The sequence below is a fragment of the Mustela erminea genome, chromosome 7 (assembly GCF_009829155.1).
Source record: "Mustela erminea isolate mMusErm1 chromosome 7, mMusErm1.Pri, whole genome shotgun sequence".
Taxonomy (NCBI): Eukaryota; Metazoa; Chordata; class Mammalia; order Carnivora; family Mustelidae; genus Mustela; species Mustela erminea.
Genome location: NC_045620.1, coordinates 80645672 through 80668584, shown reverse-complemented (window position 1 = coordinate 80668584; position 22913 = coordinate 80645672). Strand labels below are relative to the sequence as shown.

At 35.5% G+C, this 22913-nt stretch overlaps 1 protein-coding gene and 1 pseudogene across 4 annotated transcripts in view; one reads left to right on the top strand and one right to left on the bottom strand.

The window, feature by feature from the left end:
• Positions 1-22913, top strand: part of USP34 (ubiquitin specific peptidase 34) — a 244320-nt gene that overhangs the window by 165734 nt on the left and 55673 nt on the right. For all 4 annotated transcript variants that reach the window (XM_032352232.1, XM_032352230.1, XM_032352231.1 and 1 more), the window contains 12 exons: positions 100-224; positions 1443-1595; positions 2558-2662; positions 5284-5339; positions 5438-5558; positions 12962-13145; positions 13624-13784; positions 17648-17713; positions 20219-20365; positions 20448-20504; positions 20599-20676; positions 21064-21158. In XM_032352232.1, the coding sequence (XP_032208123.1) occupies positions 100-224; positions 1443-1595; positions 2558-2662; positions 5284-5339; positions 5438-5558; positions 12962-13145; positions 13624-13784; positions 17648-17713; positions 20219-20365; positions 20448-20504; positions 20599-20676; positions 21064-21158 (1348 nt within the window). The remainder of the gene's footprint in view (positions 1-99; positions 225-1442; positions 1596-2557; positions 2663-5283; positions 5340-5437; positions 5559-12961; positions 13146-13623; positions 13785-17647; positions 17714-20218; positions 20366-20447; positions 20505-20598; positions 20677-21063; positions 21159-22913) is intronic.
• LOC116595634 lies at positions 7887-8974 on the bottom strand (annotated as a pseudogene).

Below are 22913 nucleotides of genomic sequence, written 5' to 3'. Positions count from 1 at the left end.
AATAGAGATTTGCATAATTAGAAAATCTTTAATAATGAACATTGTGTTTTCTTTATAACACAGGCCTTATAGTTATACTTTTTCCTAATTTCTCTTTAGTTTCACATTATTCAATGTGGCTCTTGGTGAGTTGGGCGCATTGCTGTTCTTTAGTGAAATCTAGCCTTGCTGATAGTGACCATTTACAAGATTGGTTAAAGAAATTGACTCTCCTTATTCCTGAGGTAAGATAAAGATTGAAAATCAGCACTATTACTCTTCATATTTTTTATATTATTTGCATTGATAATTTTTAAAAAAGCTAATGGAAACAAGTGGAGATGATTTCATAAACACATCCTATTACCTGGAATGTACTTATTAAACACTTTAAGATTGAGAGTGTTTTGAACTTTGTACACTTAAATGTGAATGTTAACCATAGGAAACAAACTGAGGGTTGCTGGAGAAGAGGTGATAGAGGCATGGGTGACTGGGTGATGGACATTAAGGAGGGCACGTGATGTAATGAGCACTGGGTGGTAATGTACAACTAATGAATTACTGAATTGTACCTCTGAAACTAATAGTATGCTATATGTTAACTAATTGACTTTAAATAAAAATGCAAAAAAATTATGAATGTAAAATAGTTTAGAGCATTCATATTTTTCTTTTTCTGAAATAAATCCATGATTATTTTGCTTTAGAGTTTTGAAAATTTTTTTTCTGGGAAAGACAGGAGTGTTTCTTTTGGTAATTTATATTTTAGAGGAAGCTTCTTTTCCTTTTTCTACTAGAGTGTGTTCTTAGACACAAGAGATAAATCAAATATATTTTGATTCCAGTGTCAACACTGAAGTCAGTATAATTGTCACTACCCGTATCTTGATACTATACCATATTCCTAAATGAAAGAAACATACTCTTAGAACACTTAAGTGTCTTAAAATACTTAGCCACATTAGTTAAAATAGTTACATCTTTTTTAGGCAGCATTGTCTTAATACATTTAGGCTTTGAGTTGAATGCATATGTATTCTTGTTCTGGCTGTGTCACAGGTAAGGATTTGACACTTGGGCAAGTCCCTTAGAAACTATAAAATGTTTTGATATAAGTACTTTCTAAATTGCTTCTTGTTCTGAAAATATTTTATCTATTTAGTTTTATAAATAAATTATTAAGAATATTCTGTCCTTTGTCCCTTTTGTATTTGTTGTTATTGTAGTGTTTGTCTTTTTTCATGTCCATATTTGGAAATTTCTGACATGTTTCTGCATAGTGCTGTATTCTTGGGGGGTACGTTATTTGATCAGACTTATGTGCATGAATATGTGATGAGAACATTGCATTTAAGAAGTATTACTAAAGAAACTATGTAACATGTTATTTCTGCTGACACTGATTTTAAGATTAACTTTTTAATACTTAACTCAGACTATCTTTGGAACTTTTCATTTAGACGGCGGTCCGTCATGAGTCTTGCAATGGTCTTTATAAGTTATCTCTGTCAGGGCTGGATGGAGGAGACTCAATCAATCGCTCTTTTCTGCTATTGGCTGCTTCAACATTATTGAAATTTCTTCCTGATGCTCAAGCACTCAAACCTATCAGGGTAAGATTTTACTGTTTTAGGAGAAGTTTCTATTTCTACAATTTTCTTTGCCCCAAGTTTTTATCATTGTATTACATACTTGCAGTAATTTTGAGTACTTGCTTAGTATGTAATTTTTACCAGGAGAATAGTTAGAGTTCTTAAAGTGACAGCATTGTGGACATACTGGGTCCATATTACTCTTGGGAATGGAGTTTTCGAAATAGCATTTGTTCTTACTAAAACGGAATGATAAAAACATCATAAATGTAGCTTTCTTCTCATTTAGTCACATAGATTTTTTTTAATCTTTATGATATACTGAGTTTTAAATTTTTTAAATTTTTTAAATTTTATTTTTTTCCACCCCAGTGTATATACCAGCTTTGTAAAAAAGCCTTCTACTGCATAATAAATTCAGAGCTCACTAAGTAAATTTCTGGCGTTAGTAAAGCCCCAGAAATATGATGCATTGTAGGATTTACTTTTTCTTCTTCTTTTTCTTCTTCCATATTTACCTGTCATCAATATGTAAGATATTAAAGAGTTATTTATGTTGTAGATTAGATTTATGTTTTAGATTTAGACTATAATAATAGACCATTGCATATGGGTAGCTAAACTTATGTTCTTTAGGTTTCTTTTGTTTACACATTTTCATTGAATTCTTCATTTCTGTCACATTATTTAGCATTAAATGTTGCTCATATAATGACTTTTCCGAGTGGGTTGTAAGAAATTTGAGGGTATTATTTTTCTGGAAGTTCTCATACTATTCACTTACGGGTCTAGTTATTCTACTGTTACAGAAGCTAGAAATGTTCTTTCCATTTTTGTTGAATTTTGAATACTGTTTATATAGGGACCTAATCTTTTCATAAAATCTGTAGTTCCTTAAATGTATTGTAATTTTAAGTTAATCCCCTTTTTAAAATGTTTTCACACACAAATGTTTTCACAAAGTTGAAATTTTTTTTTTATAGATAGATGATTATGAAGAAGAACCAATGTTAAAACCTGGATGTAAAGAGTATTTTTGGTTGTTATGCAAATTAGTTGACAACATACATATAAAGGATGCTAGTCAGGTATGTTCAGAAAATTGTACATTAACTTGTCTGATGTTGGATGTGTCATGCACATGTATGTTTATGACTTTATAAAAACCCTTATATTTAAGGGCATTTTTTATTCATTCTCTAAGAGTTGAAAATGCCATAATTATTTTACTGTATTTGGACCTTTTTGTTTGCTCTAAATTCCTTTCTTCTTTTTACTTTGACCTTTGTTGAAATGTCTTCATCTGGTACCTGTAAGTAATTTCCTATTTCTTCTGAGTAAGATTTTTAGATAAAAAATGTTACTTGAGGGCGCCTGGGTGGCTCAGTGGGTTGAGCCGCTGCCTTCGGCTCAGGTCATGATCTCAGGGTCCTGGGATTGAGTCCCGCATCGGGCTCTCTGCTCAGCAGGGAGCCTGCTTCCTCCTCTCTCTCTCTCTCTCTCTCTCTGCCTGCCTCTCTGCCTACTTGTGATCTCTCTCTGTGAAATAAATTAAAAAAAAAAATGTTACTTGAAATGTGAAATTTAGACTTTAAATATAAATATACAGTGTTCTGTAATAGCATATAGGTTTGGAGTTTTGGATATGTAAAATAAAATTGCAGTTCAAATAGAATTTATTTTAAGGTTAAGAAACTTTATTTACTGATCTAATTTTCTTAGACTAAAATATTATCAAATAGTTGTTTAAAATAAGTTAATTTCAAAAACAAACTTGCCACATAAGTTTTTTCTCCTTCACAAATTGAGTAAGCTGAAATGCAACTAAGTGTTTTCAAAAAATGAGAAATACTTTAAGAAGATACATTTAGATATTTAGGAAATATTTTCTCTCTTTTAAATGTTTTTTAATCCAAGGGTCCCTGCCTGGCTCAGTCGGTACAGCATGCAGCTCTTGATTTGGGGGTTGTAAATTCAAGCCCCACAATGGGTGCAGAGATTACTTTAAAAGTCTTAAATGTATTTTAATCCAAGTGCATTTTATACACTTACATTTTTAAAATCCTGAAGTCTTTGTACTTTTTACTTTTAAGGAACACTGTAAATTGAATTCTTAAGTACTTTTTATTTAAGAAATAATTACAAATATTGAATGTGTTTTAATTTACTTGATTTTTCATGAAATATTGGTGTCAGATAAACATTGGTGTCAAATAAACATTGATATATGTATTTTTTTAACCTTGGGTTACCCATTTAAGGTAGGAATCTGGGGCACCTGGTGGCTCAGTGCGTTAAGCCTCTGCCTTCAGCTCAGGTCATGATCCCAGGTTCCTGGGATTGAGCCCTGCATCAGGCTCTCTACTCAGCGGGGAGCCTGCTTCCCCCCTCTCTCTGTGCCTGCTGCTTTGCCTTCTCTCTCTCTCTCTCTTTCTCTCCCTGTCAAATAAATAAATAAGATCTTAAAATAAAATAAAATAAAAATTTTAAAAAAAGGTAGGAATCTAATATTGCTTGCTTGCCAGTCAACATTATTTTTTCTTAGAGATCGGATTTTCTTTGAGAATCCTCTTAAGCTTTATTTTGTGAAATATTCATTTGCTCAGTTATAATGAAAATTAAAATTTTCTGGAACCATACCTATAAATGTGTTTAATTATTCTTTTGAGAGCAAGAGCACACACACCAGTGAGGTAGGTGCAGGTGGGAAGAGGGGCAGAGGGAGAGGTAGAGAGAGAATGTTAAGCAGGCTTCATGTGCAGCATGGGTTAATCTCACAGCCTTGAGATCATGACCTGAGCTAAAACCTGAGAGTCTTAAACTTAATATCACTGGGCCGGGGCTCCTGGGTGGCTCAGTTGGTTGAAAGACTGCCTTCAGCTCAGGTCATGATCCTGGAGTCCCGGGGTGGAATCCCGCATTGGGCTCCCTGTTCAGTGGGGAGCCTGCTTCTCCCTCTGACCTTTCCCCTCTCCTGCTCTCTCTCTCTCTCATTCTCTCTCTCTCTCTCAAATTAAAATAATAATAACAACATCATCATCATCATAATAATCATCATCGAGTCACCCAGGCATCACCTCCCCTTTAAATTTATTTTTTTAATTTAAAAAATTTTTTAATTATTTAAATTTATTTTTAAAGCCTAGTTTAAAGGTGGGATAAAGACAAATCTTCGTGGGTCAATTAACTGGTAATATGAACCATATCTCAATAAAATTGTTACAGAGAAAATAAAACAGGAAATCCTTATATCTTCTCCATATATTACTATGACTATTATAATTTATTACTGACATTCCTTGGATTCTTCTTTATTCTTTTTAAAGATTTTCTTTACATATTTGAGAAAGAGTGAGCAAACCAGGGGGTGAGACAGAGGGAGAGTCAGACTCCTCCCTGAGCAGGGAGCCCGATACGATGAGGAGTTCCATGGATCCTAGAAACCCGGGAACATGACCCAAAGGCAGGCACTTAACTAATTGAGCCATCCAGGCAACCCCCCTGGATTCTTTTTTGAAGGACTATCAATGATGAGTTTATAATTATCAAAGAGTAGCTATATTATTTATAATTTAATTAGTATGTTAATGAATTTGGGAAAACCAAATTCTTATTAATTATAAGGGAAGGATGTTTTTTATTTTAGTAATCTCTGGGTACTAAACACAAAAACCTATATTTGAATTTTGTATTTTCTCTTTGTATTAAGACTACACTCCTCGACTTAGATGCTTTGGCACGGCATTTGGCTGACTGTATTCGAAGGTAAAGTTTGATGTGAAATTGGAAATTTTATCATTGAGGAAAGATAAAGGACATAATTATGTGAACTATCTTGTTTTGTTTGTGCTCTTTTTTTGTAGCAGGGAGATCCTTGATCATCAAGATGGTAATGTAGAAGATGATGGTCTTACAGGACTTCTAAGGCTTGCAACAAGTGTTATTAAACACAAACCACCATTTAAGTTTTCCAGAGAAGGACAGGTAGGTATTAAGACATCCAAATGTCTATATGAAATATGATTGAAATTTTTGTTGTTGTTGCATTGTATGGGATATATTAAATTTTCTGAAACTTGCAAGCATAAAACTTGCTAGAACCTTATTGATGATAGGAAAAATGAACATTGAATAAAATGAACCCTAGAAATATTAATGCTAACCTTATATGCAGAAACAATTTTAATTCCTATGACTTGTACATAGAAAGACAACCTCCTCTACAATTTCTGTAGGGTGGAGTATTTTGAATTAGTAATTTACACAGAATTAGTAAGTAGTCCTAGAGGACCTGATTGGTTTCATGTTTAAGAAAAAGCCCATTTGATGGGGCGCCTGGGTGCCTCAGTGGGTTAAAGCCTCTGCCCTCAGCTCGGGTCATGATCCCAGTGTCCTGGGATCGAACCCCGCATTGGGCTCTCTGCTCAGCCAGGCGGGAGCCTGATTCCTCCTTTCTCTCTGCCTGCCTCTCTGCCTACTTGTGATCTGTCTGTCAAATAAATAAATAAAATCTTTAAAAAAAAAGAAAAAGCCCATTTGACATGAAATCTATTGAATATTTGATAACACCTAAGCACTCTGTACCCACAAATGTCTAATTACTCTTTGGATTAAGTGACTTACCCTGCCATTAGCACTTTTGTAATTGCCCGCATTGAGGGAGTTAGTCTTGGTTCGGAGAGTTTTTTTCTTGAGGTAACTAATTTGTGGTAGGAAACACTGGAATAACCAGAAGGATGGAAGGTAATCCTTAAGAGCATAGAGTTGGAGATTCTGGAGATAAACTTAAGGTTTATCGGTCTTGGGGCACCTGGGTGGCTCAGTGGGTTAAAGCCTCTGCCTTCCACTCAGGTCATGATCCTGGGGTCCTGGGATCAAGCCCCGCATCAGGCTCTCTGCTCAGCAGGGAGCCTGCTTCCCCCTCTCTCTCTGCCTGCTTCTCTGCCTACTTGTGATTTCTCTCTCTCCCTCTCTCTGTCAAATAAATAAATAAAATTAAAAAAAAAACCATTATAAGGTTTATCGGTCTTAAGTACTTCTTCCCCTATTTGACAAACCCCCGTTTTGTGCTATTTTTCTATGTCCTTTTTAAATTTTCCCTATACTCACTGGGAATAATTTGATTTAGTTTTTTGCTGGATGAAGTATTATGTTACATAAGCCAGTATATAGCTTTTATTCTGAGATATGAATATATTGATTCCTTTGGTAACATACTGTAATGTGAAAATCATTTCAAAAAAAGAACTACTTTTTAAATAGTGCCAAGAGAAGATCCCCATATAGTTTGATTTCCCATGCTGCTTGGGTGATGATTGGCCTTCCAGGAGTTTCCATGGATATATTAAATATTCAAGTATATCATTTATATTACATAATAACCATTTTGTGATCTGCTTTTTTTATTTAAAAAAAATAAATACATAAAGAGAAACAACTTTTTTATTGACATTTATGTTGTTACTGGTTGTAAAAGAAACAAAACACAACTGCAGGGAACATCATCTTTGTACCCTGTCCCATTATACACTCCTATACTTAAAAGTAAATTTCATTGGGGCGCCTCGGTGGCTCAGTGGGTTAAAGCCTCTGCCTTTGGCTCAGATCATGATCCCAGAGTCCTGGGATCGAGCCCCACATCAGACTCCCTGCTTGCCCGGGAGCCTGCTTCCCCCTCTCTCTGCCTGCCTCTCTGCCTACTTGTGATCTTTCTCTCTGTGTCAAATAAATAAATAAAATCTTAAAAAAAGTAAATTTGATTGATTTTTAATCATATTAGTTCACAAAATTATTTTATCTATCCTTTTATTCTCCAGCTGTACTATATTAGAATGTCTCAAATACCTCAGTTTCTCTGATATCCCCACATGTGAAGGGGGGATATCTAAGACATCCCTTACATGTGAAGACTTTACCAGTCTCACTTTAGGTTTTTTTTTTTTTTTTTAATGTATACTTCTTTTTATTCATAATCTGTAATGTTTGGGGATACCAAAAGTAATTCTGAGGATGGCTGAATTTAACAAAAAATTTTAACCTCATCTTAAAAATTCCACTGATCCATCTTGTTCAATGGCAATTTTCAATAATAGGAACATAAAAACAAACATGCACACAATTGCGCAGTTTTCGTAAAGGTCTATTTCATTATTGGTGGGTAGTGCATTTAACAGTTAAGTACATTTAAATAATGTATAGGTGACTGCACTACTGCAGCATTGGTAACTAAATAGATGGCTGGTTCCTAATTGAATTGGTTAAAAAGTGGTTGCCTAAATATTTAAAATACAGCTCTTGTTTCGATCATCCTTTGTTTGAACACCTTGTGCGGGGGGATGCCTGCTGGTCACACTGGAAATATATTAAGGACAAATCTTCTGATACCCATTCCCAGAGGTTTCTTTCAGTTGGATTAAGCCTCCAACTCCAGGGCAAGCCCAAGTTTGTGGCCTTCAGCATTAATGCTCTTCCTGTCTACAAGAGCAGACAGTGTAAGCCTGACACCAGGCCTCAGAGTCTGAGTGTAGCCCACTCCAATTAAACTAGAATTGTTGACTTTTGCAGAAAGGGAAGCAGTGGGATCCAACTGATACTTGGCTGCACTGCCAAAGCGAGTGCTGTTGGTACTTGATGTCCACGCAAGGTTTACTGAAGTGTCGAGATCTTCACATACTTTTTGATAAATTGATCCTCCAAATTCTGTCCCATCATTGACATTAGTGTGTAGTTGGAAGTCCCCAGTCCTGTAGCCCACTGTAAAGTTATCTTGTCAGCTTTGATTTGGCACAGTCTATAAAGTCATCTGGTACCCAGCAAGCCAGCCTTCGTAACCAAAGACAGCTGAACCATGGATTGCAGGTCCAGCAAAATCAAAGTCAACATTACAACCAAGGTTTATACACTCCCTCTTACAAGGAGACTTGATTTTACCACTTTTCTTTCCCGTGTTTGATGAGAAGGTGATATCAAATGTCAGTTTCAAACCTTGATAAATCAGGTCTTCAATTGCGATTTTTGTTTCGAGTGTTATCAGTGTTCCATTTTTCTGTGAAAGTCAGACCATACTCACACCATATATATTTGGTCTCCAAGGTTCCAGTATTACCGGTTTCTGTATTAGATGAACCAGACGTTGAGAATTCCATACCACTGCATGACTTTGTTTTCACATCCAGTTTCACCAAACCAAAACCAAATCCTTTGTTGAAAATATCTCTGGCAGCTTTGCCCAGGTCAGCCTATGAAGGAGGAATACACATTGGCTGCGTGCACCTCTCTGTCCGTAGGTCACCTTGGCGAGGCCACAGGAAGAGGTGATCTGGTGGTCCCCTGAGAGGGGCCGCTACTGCCGCTCTGCTCACAGCTGAGGCCGCTGGGCTCGCTCAGCTACCCTGGCTGGAGGGCAAAGTGAAGGAGACTTTTGCTTTAGTTTTATGTCTTTGATTTCTGTTGAAGATGAGTGTCTTTTTATGTATGTATTGGCCATTTGTGAATTTTCTGTTTATAATCAGTGTGTATTTTTTGTCTTTTTCCTTCTCATTTGTAAAAGTCTGTATTTGGAAAATATTAAAAAATTTAATATTCTTTCTCTGTCCTCTTTTCCAGAATTCTTTTTTTTTTTTTTTTTTTTTTTGCTTATCCATAGTTTTTATGTTTTTTTATTTTTATTTTTTAAAGATTTTATGTATTTATTTGACAGAGAACACAAGTAGGCAGAGAGAGAGAGGAAGGAAAGCAGGCTCTCTGCTGATCAGACAGCCCGATGTGGGGCTCCATCCCAGGACCCTGGGATCATGACCTGAGCTGAAGGCAGAGGCTTTAACACACTGAGCCACCCAGGTGCCCTACACAGCAGATTTTAAGTAAAAACTCTATTTTTTTTTTTCATATACATAGCAGATTTTAAGTAAAAACTATTTAGTAACATTTTATGGAAGGAAATTTGTATCTTCATCAAATGTCCAAAGTCCATCTTATAGTGTTAAAAATAGTTGGCAGTGTATAGCAATAATTTTGTCAAGCTTTCTGTTTACATTTTTTCAGTCTCAAAAATAGAAGGAACTGTATTCTTGATATATTTTTATAGAGTCTGTTTTGCAGTTTGATTGGTAAGAACAGAATGGGTTTCGGATATCTCATTTTTCTCTGAAACTTTATCTTATTCATAGTTCATAGTCTTTGTTATATCTGGGTTGAAGTTTCATCATGGTTGTCACTTTACATGATTATAGAGATTTCCTTCTTGTGAATTTGTGGGATGGCAAAGTTCATGCTCTCATTGTAAGTCATCCTCCAAGGAGGTGAAGAATTCCCATAGGGGACTTTTTCTTAAAAGACTCAAAGCCTGAAACCAAGGTCAGCGAGAAAGCAGTGATCTCATTTGGCTCTGTGGATACTGGCATGTTTTGTTCACCAGCCTCAACATTGTTGGGGGTCTTCTTTGCATTACAATTCTGATCACCAAGTAATGTTAACCTTAAAAAATAAAACTGCCAGTTATTTTACCTGCAAAAATGGGTTTATTCGGGAATAGCAGAGATTCTCAACCCAGGGCATGCGCTCTTCTGCAGAACCATAGGCAAGTCCAAATATACCTTAAGTTTTGCCAGAGAAGTACGAAATACTAAAATGAAATTTAGTTGAAAATGTATTAACAAGAATGATGGGCCTTTTAGAATTCATATAGTTACAGGTGGATATTACTTGTTAGTAAGGTCGAATATGTGTTCATTAATTCTTTTCCTACTTTATATTTTTATAGATGTGGATTCTGGGAAATCTTATGTACATAATGGAAATGTAAACTTTGTTCACATGTTTACAGTGGAAATGGAAGTTTATTTTAACAATGTTATTTAATGTGAATTTCTTCTGAATTACATGTTAAAAATCACACTGATTTATTTTCATAAACTATTTTTAGTATTCTCAGAAGTTTGAGGTTCTTCTTTCTGTGAAGTATACTAAAATGGTTTTACCATTATTTATCAAATGGACATATTGTGGTGTACCTGAGTGTTTCAGCTGTTGAGCGTCTGACTTTTGGTTTCTGCTCAGGTCTTGATCTCAGGGTCGTGAGATTGAGCCCTGTATCATACTCTGTGCTCAGTGGGAAGTTTGCTTGAGATTCTCAAATCTTTTAAAAAATGGACATATTAATATACAGGTTGTCCTTTTACTTTAGAGATACCTGGTTTTCTGGTAAACTCAGTAAGGAAAATAAAAATACTGTTCATTTCATTTTGCTTTTACCAACCTGATATTTATGATAAAGTGTTTTTATCTTATCATAGGTTTTAAATATATTTTATGAAAGCTTTGGAGCTATGGAAACTTAGCTTGTTCAATTTCTGTATCTAAAATAATGGGCAAAGATAGTTCATTTTATTTATTTTTTATTTTTCTAGAGTGGGGGAGGGGCAGAAGTCAAGGGAGAGTTAGAATCTTAACCAGGCCTCACCTTAACCAGGTACTCCCAAGATACTTCATTTTAAACTAGTTATTAGCCAATTCCTTTTTTTTTTTTTTAAGTTTTACTTTATGTTCTAATTGAAGTAAATGCGTTATCTTTTATCTCCAATACACATTATCTAATCTCTGCGTTCTCAGAAAGGCAAGAAAGACTTACCAGTCTGTTGGCTATATGAAGTAGACTGTTCACTTTCCATATTTCTTAGCCAAACTTACTTTTCATTGCAAAGTCAGGACTTTGTACTTTCTTTGACAATAATGAGGTTTACTAATGGAAAAATATTTCAAATTGTCCTTCATTTGGTACCTGTGTCAGAGGTTTCTTTTTTTTTTTAAAGATTTTATTTATTTATTCGACAGAGAGAGATCACAAGTAGGCAGAGAGGCAGGCAGAGAGAGAGGAGGAAGCAGGCTCCCTGCTGAGCACAGAGCCCGATTCGGGACTCGATCCCAGGACCCTGAGATCATGACCTGAGCCGAAGGCAGCATATTAACCCACTGAGCCACCCAGGCACCCCTGTGTCAGAGGTTTCTAAGACCATCCCCAGGTTACAGTGATTCACTAGAAGGAACTCAAAAGGACTCAGCATATAGTTGTACTAGTGGCTAAGATTTGTTACAGCAAAAGAATACAAATGAAATCAGACCGGAAAAGGATAGCACCCAGCCAAATCTGGTGGAAACTAGGTACATACTTGTAAGATTTCTCTTCTATTGGAATTGCACAGGATGTGCTTAATTTCAATTCCCAGCGATGAGTGTGACAGCGTGTGAGGTGTGGTCTGTTGGGGAACTCTGTTGAGCCTCAAGTCAGGGATTTAGGTGGGGTGAAGAGGGGGTTGTCATTTATAGTACCTGTGTAACTGACCACAGTGTCTGCAATTCCAGACTCCCAGATGGAAAGCAGATATTCAGCATAAATCAAATACAAAAGACATAGTGAGCCACTTCTGTTAGAAAAAGTTTTTATATCAGAGGAACAAACTCTTTACTGTTCAAATTTTCACATGACAGCCAGGGACCAGCCTTACAATCCAGCCATTCTAAGGATAAGAATGTAACTATATTACCTCTTTCTGCACAGTATACCAGAATTCTGGTTTTATACCCAGATATAGTTATATAGTTAATATAGTTACCTTCTTAAAGGTATACCAGTATACCAGAATTCTGGTTTTATACCCAGAACAATGTACCGTGGTAGTATTTGAGGTGTGTGAGAAATAACTCTCTTTGGTAAAGTAACAAAGGACCAATTAAAAAGAACAAATGGGAAAGGTGACCCTTTCTCAGGCAGATCAAATTTAGAGAAAAAAATACATCTAGGATGGTAAAACTTTGCGTTTGAAAAAACCTTCAGTTTGAACTTCACTGGGATAGAAATCAAGAGCTTGGTATCTGAAATCCTGGCTCTGGCTTCTTCCAACTCTGACTCCAGGCACCGTTCTTAGCCTTTTTTGTTTTCTTTTATGGGGGCCTTTGAGTAGTATCTGGCACTGTAACTGTTTATTATGAGTAAGTCCGTGCTTTTGATGCTGCCGCCGCTGCTGTTAATGTTATGAGTGAAATAAGAGGAAATGGAAATAAATGGCAACGGTAATCTAAATAGGAGTCCTTAACAAAAACTTTTGGTCACTTAATGGAGTGGAAGATAATAGGGATGGGAATCTAAGAATGAGCCTATTGGCTACCAAGAGGTAAGGAAGAATAAAGTTGATCCCTACCCATTCTGTTTTCTATAAGAGACAGACTTTCAGATGAGGGTATATGATGCTGCTCTAAGTTTTTAAATAGCCTTTTAGTAAATTGTAGATTGGCATATAGTCTAGTTCACTCTATATAAGGTATTCATTATATTTAGAATATAACTAACGTGTAATCTTAAATAATATACTTGGCCTTTCTCTTTTTTCCAGGAATTTTTAAGAGATATCTTCAATCTCCTGTTTTTGTTGCCTAGTCTGAAAGACAGACAACAGCCAAAGTGCAAATCACATTCTTCAAGAGCTGCTGCTTATGATTTGTTAGTAGAGATGGTAAAGGGATCTGTTGAGAACTACAGGCTAATACACAACTGGGTTATGGCACAACACATGCAGTGTAAGCATTTTTTTCCTTTTAATCTTTCTCAATTTTATGAACAGAGAAAAGATTTTGGAGGCCATGGCCATAGAAAGAATCACTCTTCATACACTTTTAACATTATAAGCTATTGTTGCTACATTGTCAAAAGAGTAGACATTGATTTGTTTAAAAAAAAAAAAATAGATGTAAAGGACTATAGGTATCTGAAATATTTTGGAGTTTTTTGTTAAGTCATTTAGTGCCAAGTAAAATTAAATATTGGCAGTCGAATTTTTAGAGAATGAATTAGTTTTTCTGTGTGTTCTTACTAATTTTATTTCTTTTTTGAGTATTGTTGGCATGCAGTGTTACATTAGTTTTAGTTATCATATATAATGTTTTATGTTTATTAACTAAAGTAAAGGAGAGTCGTGGCTGTTAGTAAAAGCAAAATACATTATGTTTAATAGTTTGTATGGGGGGGGGCATCTTTTCCTCCCTCTTTTTTCAGCAGCTCATGCACCTTATAAATGGGACTACTGGCCCCATGAGGATGTTCGTGCAGAGTGTAGATTTGTTGGCCTAACTAACCTTGGAGCTACTTGTTACTTGGCTTCTACTATTCAGCAACTTTATATGATACCTGAGGCAAGACAGGCTGTCTTCACTGCTAAGGTACAGTTTTCCTCACTTCAATATTAAAACTGTTAAAGTTATTAAATATCGGTAATAAATCTTATTTCAATTTGGTAAAACATTGAGAAAATAATTTATGAATTAAAAATGACAGTATTTGATTACATAACTAGTATGTGATCTTATTTTTAGCTCATGTATATCTTGGTTATTTTTCTATTTCAACAGGTTACTCTTAATATGCTAGTATAATTTCTTTATTCCTCCAAAGAAAACACAGTTGTGGATTGTATACACTTAGTGTATACAATGAACATGGTATTCTCAGTAAAAGTAAATATAAATTTTCTTTACATACAACATAAGCAAAGCCTAAAACAAAGTAAGGGAATGTACCAGAATCACTTAATTTGTTTTATTTTTATCCCAAAGTAAATTTTACTGTGGGCCTAGTTTATCTGGGTTCAAATGTATGTTTCCTGTTATTTTTCTTAGCTTGTTATTTCTAGTTTTCACCCTTTTAAACAATGAACTGTTGTTTAGTTTACCTTCTGCTCTGCTTTTATAATTTCTTGGCAAATGTACTTCATGCTTCTACTTGGGTTTTTATTTTCTTCCATCATGTCATCTTAATTTCCTGACATTCCCCTCCTTAAGAAAAAATTGCAATTCTTTATGTACTTTCAGTGAATCCTTAATATGTTTAAGTTAGGCTTCAAAGTCTCCAAGTTACAGTATAGTCAAGTGGGTTTTTTTTTAAATGTTATATTAATGCTTTTATCTTCTGAAACTGATTATGCTTAGGAATAGTTGAATAACTGATTCATTTAGCATATGGAAATTTTTGTCACTAAATTTGTGGCCCTGTCTGCTTAATTTTTTCTTATCATAATCATAATTTTTATTATAGCATCTTAGATTGTCTTTTTTTCTTTTTTTTTAACTAACATACAATGTATTCCTTGTTTCAGCAATACAGGTCTGTGATTCATCAGTCTTACACAATTCACAGTGCTCACCATAGCATATACCCACCCCAGTGTCCATCACCCAGTGACCCCATCCCTCCCATCCCCCTCTACAGCCCTTTGTTTCCTGAAGTTAGTCTCTTATGGTCTGTCTCCCTCTCTGGTTTCATCTTGTTTCATTTTCCCCTCCACTCCCCTATGATCCTCTGTCTTGTTTTCAAATTCCTCATATCAGTGAAATCATATGATAATTGTCTTTCTCTGATTAACTTATTTCACTTTGCTTGGTACCCTCTGGTTCCATCCATGTTGTTGCAAATGGCAAGATTTCAGGTTTTTTGATGGCTGCTTAATATTCCATATTGTGTGTGTTTGGTGTGTGTGTGTGTACACATATTACATCTTCTTTATCCATTCATCTGTTGATGGACATCTAGGCTCTTTCCATACTATCTGTTTAATTTTTATGGACCCAGTAATGAGTGAAGAGGCATAATTTCAATGATTTTTTTCCCCCTGCCTGTTAACATGGCCATACTTCATGATTTCTCTTCTAAATGTTAATGATCACTGTTTAGCCATTAGCACTTTCAGGAATTAAAATGTAGCACCAGAAACAACAATCAGATGTGTCAATTGGGAGTAGGTCTCATAAATGGTGTTTTTGGTTAAAAATAAATTTTGGGGGTCCCTGGGTGGCTCAGTGGGTTAAAGCCTCTGACTTCGGCTCAGGTCATAAACCCAGGATCCTGGGATTGAGCCCCGCATCGGGCTTTCTGCTCGGCAAGGAACCTGCTTGTCTTCCTCTCTCTCTGCCTGCCTCTCTGCCTACTTGTGATCTCTGTCTGTCAAATAAGTAAATCTTAAAAAAAAAGAAATCTAAATTTTGACTCGTCTCTACATAAAAAATTCTTAACAGAATAGAATTTGACATAACTTCGGAAAGTACTGTAGTCATATGTGCACTTGATTATTTATGTGAATGTATTAGTTATTTTTATTTCCTTTTCTGATGTTCACAGCAAGAGTAAAGCTGCATGTATTTTAATTGTGGCAAAATACACCCAACTAAAATCTACCATCATAACTGTGTTTAAGTGTACAGTTCTGTGGTAGTAGTACATTGAGATTATATTACCACCATCAACCTCAAAAATTTTTTCACTTCCACCAGCTAAAACTCTGTACCCACTAAATTCCTCCTATTCTCCATTCCCCCAAACCTCATGCAACTACTATTCTATTACCTGACTATTCTAGATACCTCACTTAAGTGGAGGAGTGCTACAGTCTTAGCATAGTGTCTTCAAGTTTCATCCATGTTGTAGCATGTATCAGAATTTCCTTCCTTTGTTAGGTTGAGTAATAGTCAGTTGTTTGTACCACATTTTGTTAATCCATTAACCTGTCAATGGACACTTCTGGGTTGCTTGTATCTTTTTGCTATTGTAAATAATGTTTCCATGAACATGAGTATTCAAATATCCATTTGAGTCCCTGTTTTCACTTCTTTTGTGTATATACCCGGAAGTGGAATTGCTGGATCATACTCGAATTCTGTGTTTAGTTTTTTGAGGCATCACAGTGCTGGTTTTCCATAGTGGTTGTGCCATTTTACATTCCTGCCAGCAATGCACAAAAGTGCCAATTTATTCACACCCCTGCTGGCACTTGTTTTCTGGTTTTTGACAATAGCCATCTTAATGGGTGTAAATATGTATTCCTTTAAGTAGTAAATACATATGTAAAGTATATATTTAGAAATTCTGCATTGAGTAAAATAAAACATTCTTGCTTTTTCTTAATTTAGAAGACTTCAGTTACTTCTGTTCTTCAGCCAACTAATACTTCTTCTCCAGCAATGAAGATATAAAGCCAAGTCTTTATTCCTGACTGTTGTATTATGTATACAGTTTGCATGTATCGTGTATCATCACCGCTCTTTCACACATTGGAAAATGTTTTGTGTGACTTCTACCCTAACCACATAGAGTATTAAGCCTCCTGTATGTCAGTTATAGTTGTTTTGTCAGTTTTGTTGATTCCTTTTATTTAGTTCCTTTTGTACTTAGTATTATATAATTTTGTAGTAACTACATGTCGAGTAGAATCCTTTTCAATGTATTTATGTCCTCAGTTTGGTTATAAGCTCCAAAATAGCAGAACCACATTACTGAACACTCTCCACAAATAACTAGTGTATACTTCTGGCATATAGAAAGCTTATTATTCCACAAGACATCAGAGCTGCTTCAAAATTTTGACAGGTAGTTTGTAGTGAGGATAATATTTCATAGTGTTTTTGTTTTTTGTGTGTTTTTTTTTTTTTTTTTTTAGTATTTGGATGAATTAAAGTGTATCTAATAAGTGCCTATAAGGCTGTTGTTTAGGACTACATCTCTAGTGAATGAATCTAGCCAGATAACTGAATTTCAGTTAATGATATTTGAATACATGGAAGGTTTTCAAGCATGTTGGCCAGTAATTTTTCTGCAGTATTAAAGATTCACTGTTGTAGAAAAAATAAAGATAAGACTAGATGATGGAAAGATGTCATTTATTATTATAAAACATTATTTTTAAATGTATGGATTTATTTGTAGAAAATAGCTTCGTTGCATACCTATGATGTTTTCTGTTCCTGCACAGTTACAACTCGTGAAGACAGCATTGTACCAAATGAGTGTTGATCTGGAAAGCAATGTTTTTTTAAAGATGTCTTTATTCAGTTTTCTTACATAATACTGATGGTTACATTTATATAATGAATAACTCTTTAAATGATAAATTGCTAAATAAAGAATAAAATTTTCTTACATAGAGCTAAAAGGATGAAAACATACACTATTAAACACATTGTAATACTTTCTTTGCTAGACTAATTTGCTACCATCAGTTTTGTTTTAATGGAAAATTTTTTCTTTTGATTTCCAGTATTCAGAAGATATGAAGCACAAGACCACTCTTCTGGAGCTTCAAAAAATGTTTACATATTTAATGGTATGTTTGAGAACCGTATATGGAAAACTAATTAGATATAACCTATATAAGTTGAAAAAATTAAGTGAAGTTCATTTGTATTGGATTTGTCCTGCTCTGTACTCTCATTTTTCAAATTGAATTTTTTAGTTTTTGGTGTTCTTAGTAAAAGTGGCTTTTATCAGTTGCATGTCACTCATCTGCATGATGACTATTAATTTGTCCTTTAAAGAATTCTTTGTATATGGTCCTTTTCCCATCCCAGGGCCACCCACTCCCCCACCCCTGAGTATTCTTGTTGATTTCTCTTTGTCCCTTTTAAGTCTCACCCCCCAAACTGTAAAAGCAATCAATCTTAAAAAATTAGCAAATCTTACAATATTATCCCTCTGCTTAAAACTCTTCAGTAATTTTTTATTATGAAAAGAATAGTATTCAGGTTCATCAGCACATGTCTTCTGATTTTGACCCTTCCATTTTTTTAAAAATTTAATTTAATTTTTTTTTCAGTGTTCCAGCATTCATTGTTTATGCACCACACCCAGTGGTGCTCCATGCGATAGGTGCCCTCCATAATACCCACCAGCAGGCTCACCTAAGCCCCCATCCTCCTCCCTTCCATAACCCTCAGTTTATTACTTAGAGTCCACAGTCCTTTTAACCTCCCCCTCTCTCTATCTCTTTCTCTCTCTCTTTTTTTAAGATTTTACTTTTTTTTTTTTAAGTATTTGCAGTGTCTAATGTGGGGCTCAAACCCACAACCCTGAGATCAAGAGTCACATGCTGTACTACTGACTGAGCCAGCCAGGCACCCCTTCAGCTTCCTATATCCAGCGAAATCCTATAGCAAGTGTCAGTCCTTGGAAGCCCATCACCCTGTTCCTTCATCACTTTTGTGGCTGTTTATGCTGCTGCTTCTGCCTGCAGCACTCTTTCATTAGCACTTTTCTCCCTTTTCTTCTTACTGTCTTCTTTCTGGAAGCAGCTTATTTTCAGCTCCTCTAAGAAAACTGTGATTCTACAACTCTGTCTCCTATCTTCCACCGGTAGTGAAAGTTACTCATGTGTTAGAATCCTGAGGACAGAAATTATATCATGTTTATTCCTATATTTTCCAGTCTCTGACATTTACTAAATGGTCACTAAATGAAATTTTAACAAAATTTAAAAATTTAATAGTCATTCTTGGATTATAATTTTTTTTGGATGGTGAGAAGGAAAGAGAGAATCTTGATAAAGCTCCATGGGTCTCAATTTGAAAACCATGAGATCATGACCAGAACCAAAATCAAGAGTCAGATGCTGAACCGACTGAGCCACTCAGGCACCCTGATCCCACTTTCAATCTCCCTTTAACAGTCGGAGCATGCCATCTCAACTGACAAAACAGAAGTGTTTTAAACTGCTCTTTTTTTTTTTTTTTTTTTCTTTAAGATACTATTTTTGAGAGTGTGCGAGAGCACGAGTTGGTGGTGGGGAGGCATGGGTAGAGGGAGAAGCACACTCCCCACTGAGCAGGGAGCCTGATGCAGGACTCAATCCCAGGACTCTGGGATCATGACCTGAGCAAAAGGCAGATGCTTAACTGACTGAGCCACTCAGGGAGCTTTAAACTACTCTTGTAAGAACTACTGAAGTTCATGGGTGCCTAGGTGGCTCAGTCAGTTAAGCATCTGCTTTCAGCTCAGTTCGTGATCCTGGATTCCTGGGGTCAAATACCAGTGGAGAGTCTGCTTCACCCTCTCCCTCTGATCCTCTCTGCCTACTCATGCTCTCGCTTGTGCATTCTCTTTCTCAAATGAATAAATAAAAATATTTAAAACAAAGACTGCTGAAGTCCAGTGTGTAGTAAAACTTAGGTAGCCTGCAAAATTTTTCTTTTTTGTTTCATAATACAAATCTGCATCCTTTGAGTCCCACATTCCTTCCTAGAAATTATTAGACTTAAAAAAATACAAATTTCATAACAGTAACTTAAGCATCTTCAGGCACCAAGACTATTACATTGAAAATTTAATTTATTTTAAATTAAGCAGAATAAGTCAGAGAAAGAGAATTATCATATGATCTCTCCGATATGTGGAATTTAAGAAACAAGACAGAAGATCATAGGGGAAGAGGAAAAAAAATGAAGCAAGACGAAACCAGAGAGGGAGACAAACCATAACAGACTCTTAATCATAGGAAACAAATTTGAGGGTTGCTGGAGGGAGCGGGGAGTAAGGATGGGGTAACTGGGTGCTGGTGTGTGGGGAAGGATATGTGTTGTAATGAGCACTAAGTATTATGTAAGAGTGATGAATCACAGACCTGTACCCCTGAAACAAATAATACATTATATGTTAATTACGGAATTTAATTTAAAAAAACTGAAAATAAAACAGTGAAATTGAAGAAAGCAGTTCTTTTGTAGATATACTCCCTGTTTTGTTCTGTTATTTATTCAAGAATCTTGTGATAGTGTTCTTTTTTTGGAATATATATTTGATTGTTGAATGATCCACCCCGACCCCTTTTCCTTTGCAGGAGAGTGAATGCAAAGCATATAATCCTAGACCGTTTTGTAAAACATATACTATGGATAAGCAGCCTCTGAATACTGGGGAGCAGAAAGATATGACAGAATTTTTTACTGATCTCATTACTAAGATTGAAGAAATGTCTCCAGAACTGGTTAGTACCAGAATGCTGATGTTTTTTTGAAATCTGTACAGATGTCCCAATTTTAATTACTCACTTTTGTTTGTTTTTAAAGAAAAATACCGTCAAAAGTTTGTTTGGAGGTGTAATTACAAACAATGTTGTGTCCTTGGTAAGTATTGGCACCTATTTACTTTTTTGAAATCTTAATGTAATGTTTTAGCTTATTAAAATAAATTACTTACATTTGGCTTTTGATTGTCCAGGATTGTGAACACGTTAGTCAGACTGCTGAAGAGTTTTATACTGTGAGGTGCCAAGTGGCTGATATGAAGAACATTTATGTGAGTAATATTTTATATATTATTAGACTTTTTCTGCTTTTAATTACTTGAGTACAGCAGGTTTATATTTGTCATCTTGATAGAAAATTAACTTTCATGTTTTTATTTATTTCCTTCTTCTGTGCAAATCAAATAAGAATTAAAGATAGACCACAGAGCTGATTTTTTTCCCCAAAGTTGAAATACTTCTGCTTTTGAAAAATTAGTAAGATTCATGGACCATCTTGTCAATTTAAGGGGAAAAAATTTTTTTGCTAAAATTTAGATTTTATTTTTATTAAAAAAGTTTGTTTTCCTCAGCATTTTGCCCAAATGATAATTACTACTTTTTGTAATTTTGCGTACTATAAACAGTAATATGGAACTTTATAATCTGATTTAATACAGGAATCTCTTGATGAAGTTACTATTAAAGATACTTTAGAAGGTGACAACATGTATACTTGTTCTCATTGTGGGAAGAAAGTGCGAGCTGAAAAAAGGTATGCTTTTTGAAATGTAATGTTTATCATTTTGATACCAAATGGAAGTAAAACACTTTAAATGGTAAATTCATGTTAAACTTTCATAAAAATTATGTAATTAAGGTCAGCTGCTTGGGGTTTATACTTTTTTTTTTTTTAATTTTGAGGGGGAGAGAGAGTACAAGTAGGGGAAGGGACAGAGGCAGAGGGAGAAAGAGGGAATCTTAAGCAGCTCCACGCTGAGCACAGAGCCTGATGCATGGGCTTGATCCCAGAGCCATGAGATCATGACCTGAGTCGAAATTAAGAGTCAGATGCTTTACCTGCTGAATCACCGAAGTGCCCATCAAGCTTATTCTTATATGGCAACTTTTCATTCAGTTATCCAATTGAATATTCAGTCATTCAGTTATTATACTTTGAGGCACCCTTACATTTTTCCAAATTTTTTGTGTCCTTTTAATTAAATATTTACCAAGGTCTGAGTCTGTTAGCCCTTTGCTGTATACTCAGTGAATCATGGTAAAGAGTCTCCTCATGAACTGAAGAGATTCTCCTCTGATTCTCTGAAGTGAGAGATGTTTTTCTTAAGAAGCAACCATAGGGGCGCCTGGGTGGCTCAGTGGGTTAAAGCCTCTGCCTTCGGCTCAGGTCATGATCCCAGGATCCTGGGATCGAGACCCCGCATCAGGCTCTCTGCTTGGCAGGAAGCCTGCTTCCTCCTCTCTCTCTGCCTGCCTCTCTGCCTACTTGTGATCTCTCTCAAATAAATAAAATTAAAAAAAAAAAAAAAAAAAAAAGAAGCAACCATAAGTTGGCCATTTAGGACAGGGTAATTGGGTAAAGAGATTTCAATTCTACAAGTGAACATTGAATGATAAGTAGAAATTGGATTGAGGGAGCATCAATTGCAATTATTAGGAACAAAGGCAGAGAAGTAGAAATGACCTTGTATGTGCAAGAAGACTGGCATTAGGCTAGTCTGCCTCAAGGAGAGGATTTGCATTGACCAGTAATAGAAAATATGATTGGTATTCAATGATATAAAATGATTAACTTCTAGATTTTGAGATTATTTGCATAATTTGTTGGCACCATTTGAACATCTGTCTGAGAGAGAACATAACTATTGTAAAGGGTGACTATTAGACCTAAGCCAGTGTAAAAGTGCAGAGGAAAAAGTGACAGAATTGAAGCTAGGAAAGAGAAAATCATGATAGGATGGTAATCTAGAAACTGGGGAAGAGAATCTCCCGAAGAAGGTATTCAGTTGGCATATTCCATAAAGAAGAAGGGGGGAAATTACAGCTGAGTAGAAGCATTGGGTTTTGTAGAAAGATGTTTAGTGGGAGGCAGTAAAGTTTGGCAATAAACAAGGAAAATGGAATCTGGAAAGGGCTTGGGGATCAAACACGACTTTTCTAGACCGATCTGAGCATGTTGGAAGGCAGAGAATGAAAAGCCATCTCTTAAAATTGCTTAGTTGGAGATTTTACCAGGGAATCTGCCTTGATAGAAATGGTACTCTCTCAGTCTCCAGAGGGTCATGATGGTTGCAAGAGAGAAAAGTAAGGCAGACATGAGAAACTGTGCAGGCAGTTACAGGGAGAAGACAGGCCCATCCAGTGAGAATTGGGTTAGGGTATCAATTAAGACTTAACACAGAATGGAGTTAGTCAAAAGTTTGTTACTATGGAGGGGTATAATGAGGAATCAATAAAAGATAGTTGATAGGCTGAAGCATTTTCTTTTGAGAATGTCTTTTTAGTTGGA